The sequence below is a fragment of the Mustela putorius genome, unplaced genomic scaffold, assembly GCF_011764305.1.
Source record: "Mustela putorius furo isolate JIRA1106 unplaced genomic scaffold, ASM1176430v1.1 tig00000743_pilon_pilon_pilon, whole genome shotgun sequence".
Classification (NCBI taxonomy): Eukaryota; Metazoa; Chordata; class Mammalia; order Carnivora; family Mustelidae; genus Mustela; species Mustela putorius.
In genome coordinates, this window is record NW_025421464.1 from 6,361,283 (window position 1) to 6,367,472 (window position 6,190).

The following is a 6,190-nucleotide window of genomic DNA, read 5'->3' on the forward strand; positions in this document are numbered from 1 at the left end:
CTTCCTTCATACGCATGCTGTCCTTTCCACACAGACATTTCAGAGCACACACACTTTAGTGTACCTGGGAACCTCTGGATGTCGGCAGGGAATTATGGCACTCCCTTCAGCCCTCAGGGTTAGTCCTGTGCCTGTGTATGTCCCCCAGCACTACTGACGCATTGGCTTGGAGCCTGACATCCTGTAAGACCGAGGCGCCGTCACGTCAGCCCTCCCCACTGGGTGTATCGGCCCACTCGGGACGGCGTGTGTGGCAGTGCTGTGCTTGCCAGAGCTGCCGAAACACTCTTTTGCTGCTTCATCCTCCTGGGTGCACGGTGGCCGTCTGGATTGTGTTTCCCCGTCGTTCTTCGAGTCTAGGGAAGGGCAGCCTTGGGGAAAGAAGGAATAAAGAGATTGAAAGGTTTTAGTCCCCTCTTAAAATTTTTCTGGGAGCTGAGTCCCATTTTTGAGTCGCCTTCTTGGTTTAGATGCTGAGGTTGAACGTTGGCAGGAACTCGACAGGAGCCATTCGGGAGTGTGGTGCAGGTTTCTGTACTGAACGGCCAGAATGCCGTCTTACAAGCTCGCAAAGGCCCTGTGCTGCTTGGCAGACCCAGAGTCTGGGAGATTAAAGATGAACATTCTTCAGGCTTTCCTTTTTCTTCCCCTACTTGAAATTTACACTGTCTTTTTGGCCTTGCACTGTGAGAGGTGTGCCTGGAATTCCCTCATCTCAGAGCTCCGTTGGCCACTTTCTTAGTTGTCAGGCTTGTGTCATTGTTTTTTACTTACGTTGTCATCAGCTGTAGTTAGAACCAGCTGTCTCACAACCGCTTGTGAAATGAGATGGGGCATAAATAAATAGAATTAATAGATAAATGATTACTCCTATATAAGTGGGGCCTTACTGAAGGCAGAGGACCTTGGTCCCTCTGTTGTCACCAGTTAGGAACTGTAACTGAATTGAAACCTTGAGTAATTTCGTGTTTGCCCCCATTTTCTTTCAGAACAGCACACTAGTGCCAGAAAAAGGAAGGAAGTGCTGAAAGCCGAAATGAATATCAAGAAAAGGAGTCAAGAACAATTCACAGTTTGTAAAGAGGAATGAAGAAACTTTATTTAAACAGGAAAAGGTCGAAATTGTGGTTATACTTTGGCTTGTTGTTTTTCTCTTCCCCCAACATGGAGTGGATACCTGTGAGCCCCGATACTCCGATTCCTCGGCATGGTGCCCTCGCCAGATGCTGTGAATAATCCTAACTTAGCCGCCAGGTGTTGCATTTGAAAAGTTGAAATTTGTAATTAATCTGTTTTGGAATAAAGAGAATAACAGGAACAGAGGCTTGACTGAGAGTTTATTCTAGGGCTTGGGGGCACGTAACAGGAGGACTTAGTCGGGACAGGCCTTTTTCTATGGTTCCTTCTTGCTTGCCTCTTGCCCAATAGGACTGCGAATTGCCTGGAAAAGCAAGCATCCTTTCTTCTGCAGCGGGGGGCACCCTCTGTCTGCAAAGGGGTCCTGTTGGTATCTGAAGACCCTTCTGCTTTTGCCTGGAGAGTTTGGGCTTGGCATGAAGTGGGGAAGGGAAGGAATTGTCTTAAAAGGAGGCTGACCGCATGAGTATTCTTAGACTCAGACACACCTGTCTCAGGAATGCCCCTCTTGAAGTTGTGCGGGGACTGCCATCACCTGGGCGTATAATACTATGTAGAGAAGTCATAGTGAATAGTGGTGTTCATGGATAGACTCCGGTGTCAGGCAAGCCTGCTGTCACCACTTGGTAGGATGGTTGAGGCTGAGGGACGCAGGGCCAGTGGCTACAGTTCTCTAAGCCTCTTCTGTGGATGAGAGATAATAACTTGCCCACATTGTGTAACTAAAGGAGCTTCGTGCATCTGGAGTGCTTGGCCCAGCGCTTGACACCTTCCCTCATTAGCCCCTAGTTACGTACTCTGGCGCTTCACCTCTAATTTTATTGGTTGAAACATCATAAATACATTTAGATAACTTTTGAAATACAGGTAATTCTTACAGTATTTATTGAATTGGCGGTTGGAAATGATTTTGATCTGAAGTCTTTCCAACTCAGCTGGAACCTTCTACTGCCCCTCAGGTGACGTCTGACCACCCTGGCCTGTCTTCAGCAAGGGTCCCGACAGGTCCAGGTCCGTTTAGCCAGAAGTTCCTTCCAACCGTCGATCCCCACCCTTCCCCTTGGCTATGAATTCCCACTTTCCCACAGTGTATTTGGAGTTGAGCCTGGTTCTATATTGAGGTCTCTTTCCCCCCTATCACAGTCATCCTGAATGAAACCTATTTTTACTGCTTTAACTACCATGTGGGCTTGGTTTTCTCCTGTTCCCCTCCTTACCCCTCAGGGTAAAGTTTCCCATCAGTCAAAATGGGGATAATACCTCTAAGGGCTTTGTAAGGATTAAAGGAGGTCATGCCCCAAACAACCAAAGTGCCCAGCCCTTCTCCTTGACTCAGTGTTGGATCAGCGTAGATACGGTCCTCACTGTTCCTTCCTGTGTGTTGGGAGGAGCACAGTGAGCAGTCTGTACTATGTCCACGGCGTGCGTTTGATTGTTGAATTCACTCGATTCCCCAGCTTGAATTTACTGAGGCACCTGAAGTCTTAAAACCACACCAGAGCCCTGTCTTGGAATCAGGAGTCAGTTCCCAGCTGCACCCAACCCCCCCAACCCCCCCAACCCCCCCACCCCCACACCACCGTGCCGGTTGGTGGGACCCAGCAGGGTGCCTGACCTCCCAAACCTCCCTGAGGCCAGCAAGTCCAGCCCTGCACCGCCTTTCTCCAGAGGGCTGTGGGAGGGAGCAAATGGAGCAATGGGCGGGAAGCCTCTTTGTGAACTTGAAGTTAATACAAAAGGGATTATCGTTAAAAGTGACAAGTCCCCCATTGATTAGAGCATTTCTTTAGGGGAAAAAAAAACCCAGGACCCCCATGGGAACAAGAAGCTCCCAGCCCCTTTGTAGGGATGGGTGAAGTCTTTCACGATGCCATTAGTGTTAAAGCGCAGGGATTGTCGCCACCATGGTTTTTTCCCTTTATAATTGCATTCCCTTCGAAAAGCACAAGGAGCAGTGGGTTCCAGGGGTCATTATTTCATCTGAAAAACTAATTAGACGTTGAGAGAGACCTCCATTTTTGCTTTTGTCAGGGTGGAGGAAAGAGATGAGCAGATGGGTCGGGGGGAGGGAAGGGGCCTCGGGGCTGGCCATGGCCAGTCCAGCATCCAGCAGGTTCTCCACCGGCCGGCCTCTCTCAGCTGAAGTGCACTGCCAGCCCTGAGTGGCCAACCTTCACCTCTGGAGGGGGCTTTTGTCCCTCACTGTTGGTATGGCCTCCTTGGCAGAGCCACCACAGTGGCCCCCTGCAGAGCCTTTCCCACGCTTGACATTCTTTCTGGAGGGTACCCTGGGGGCTCCCAGAGAGAGCAGGTGGTCTAAACCCTGTGAAGAATCAAGCTGGCTTTACAGCTCTAGTGCAAGGAGACAGGAGACCTGCCCTCCAGACCCAAGGTCAGCGCTGTATGTCCCTGGAGACTGGGATCGCTGTCTTGGGGGTCTTCTGCAACTCGAGATTGCTGCGATTCTTCCTGCACTTTTAATCAAAACAGACGTCTCATCCTGACTTTTCCTAGTTGTTTTTAATTCAGTTAGAGCAAAATGCACAAATCTTAAATGTACAGCTCATTGAATGTTTGTATATAATGACACTGGTGTAACCATTACTCAAAGCAAAACAGAGAACAATTTGATCGTCCACCCTACCCCCTGAAAGTCCATGGATCCTGAGAGGCATGTATAGGGTAGGTCACATGTGGAGGTATCTGGCCCAGGTGAAATGGTCCGGGGATAGAAAAAGCTAATCATTGGGGCGCCTGGGTGGCTCAGTGGGTTAAAGCCTCTGCCTTCGGCTCAGGTCATGATCCCAGGGTCCTGGGATCGAGCCCCGCATCGGGCTCTCTGCTCAGCAGGGAGCCTGCTTCCTCCTCTCTCTCTGCCTGCCTCTCTGCCTACTTGTGGTCTCTGCCTGTCAAATAAATAAATAAAATCTTAAAAAAAAAAAAAAAGAGAAAAAGCTAATCATTGACATAGGCACCTGTGGTCAGGGGCTTCTTTTCTCTGCCTCCCGTTAACAGCAAAACTGCAACAAGAGAATTCTCTCTACTGGCACTATCTCCTAGAGATAGAATGCAAGCTGCACAGGTGATTTTAAATTTTTTTTTTTTTAAGATTTTATTTATTTATTTGACAGAGCGAGATCACAAGTAGATGGAGAGGCAGGCTGAGAGAGAGATAGAGGGAAGCAGGCTCCCTGCTGAGCAGAGAGCCCGATGCGGGACTCCATCCCAGGACCCTGAGATCATGACCTGAGCCGAAGGCAGCTACTTAACCCACTGAGCCACCCAGGTGCCCCTGATTTTAAATTTTTTAAAACCAGGGGTGCCTGGGTGGCTCAGTCGGTTAAGCATTTGACTTTTTTTTTTTTTTTAGATTTTATTTATTTATTTGGCAGAGAGAGAGAGATCACAAGTAGGAAGAGAGGCAAGGGAAGCAGGCTCCCTGCTGAGCAGAGGCCAATGCAGGGGCTCGATCCCAGGACCCTGAGATCATGACCTGAGCAGAGGCTTACCCCACTGAGCCACCCAGGCATCCAGGGTCACTCTGTTCTTGAAACCTTGTCTTTGGTGGACTTCTGGAATTCCTTTCTTTTGTACTTATCTCCCTGCCTGCTCCTTCTTAGTCTCCTTCACTGGCTCCTCATCTTTCTGTGAAACTTTAAATGTAGGGGTTCCCTGGGGTAAGTCCTTGGACCTCTTTTCTATACTTTCTGTTAGTCTTTGGTGATCTCGCCTACCCACCCCCCCGACTTTCAAGACCCAACTGGCTGCCTGGGTCTCCCTCCAACTCCAGACTTACATACGCCGGTGGCCCCATAGCTTCTTCACTTGGACCGTTAAGAGGCATCTCAGACTCAACTGCTCAACTGTTCCAAACACAAACTCCTCTTTTTTTTTCCCCATAGGTTTTATTTATTTGAGAGAGAGAAAGAGCACAAGCAGGGGGAGCTTCAGAGGTAGAGGGAGAAGCAAGTTCTCCTCTGAGCAGGGAACCCTACGTGGGACTCGATCCCAAGACCCTAGGATCATGACCTGAGCTGAAGGCAGATTCTAAGTAAGTGAGCCACCCAGGCGCCCCCACCCAAACTCCTGATTCTGTCCTCAACTCCTAATTCTCCTTCCTCAAAGCTCCTAAATGGCTACTCCATCCTTCTAGTTGCTCAGGCCAAAAACTTCAGAATCATTCTTGATTTCACTCTAATCTCCACTTTATCCATCAGCAAATTAGTTCTCCTCTAAGAAAGTATGCAGAACTTGGCCTTTTCTCAGAGCGACTTAAAATGCAAATCAGATCATGTCATTCTTCCATTTAAACCCTGTGATGATGACTCCTGTCCTGCCTAGAGTGAGATCCCAAGTCCTCACCATGGCCTGTGAGGCTCCCCGAGAGCTGGCCTCCCAGTCCCCCTCAGCCTCCTTCTGCTCATACCCTCACGATGTTCTAGCTAGCCACGCTGGCCGCCTTGTTCTTGCTCCTTCTGGATTCTTGCCTCAGGACCTTCGTGTTGGGTTTTCACTCTGCTTGGAATGGTTTTGGCCCAGATACATAGCCAACTCTCTCTCTTCCTTCAGGCCTTTGCTCGAATGTCACCCTCTCACTGAGGCATGTATGGGTGATAGCTACAAAAATGTCCTCCTGTACTCTCCAGTCCCTTAAATCTTTCTCCTTGGCAACTGCCACCATCTAATATATTCTGTATTTACTTGTTTTTATTATTCTTCCCCCTCATTAGAATATAAGGTCTCTGAGATCAGGGACTTTGCCTCTTTGCTCACAGTTGTATTCCTAGTCCCTAGAACAGGGCCTGGCACCTAGTGGGTACTCTATAAATATTTGTTGAATGAATAAATGCTAGTGGATGAAGGATGACTTTGGCCCAGAGTGGACAGATATGGTGGAGAGCCTGGGTCTGAGCTGGCCTACCGGGGTTTGAATCTCAGTTCTCTCACTTGTCAGCAGTGACCTTGGCAGCTCAGTTACCTTTCCTGTGCCTTCGAGTGCTTTGTCTGTGAAATGAGTACACTGATACCTCCCAGTAGGCTGTGTGAGGAGCAT

At 48.9% G+C, this 6,190-nt stretch overlaps 1 protein-coding gene across 2 annotated transcripts in view; it reads left to right on the top strand.

The window, feature by feature from the left end:
- The window catches only part of RPN2 (ribophorin II), a 56,332-nt gene extending 55,014 nt beyond the window's left edge, over positions 1 to 1,318 (top strand). For both annotated transcript variants that reach the window (XM_045084182.1, XM_045084183.1), the window contains one exon: positions 990 to 1,318. In XM_045084182.1, coding sequence (XP_044940117.1) covers positions 990 to 1,002 — 13 coding nt within the window. In that variant the 3' untranslated portion in view covers positions 1,003 to 1,318. The remainder of the gene's footprint in view (positions 1 to 989) is intronic.
- The last annotated feature ends 4,872 nt before the right edge of the window (positions 1,319 to 6,190 follow it).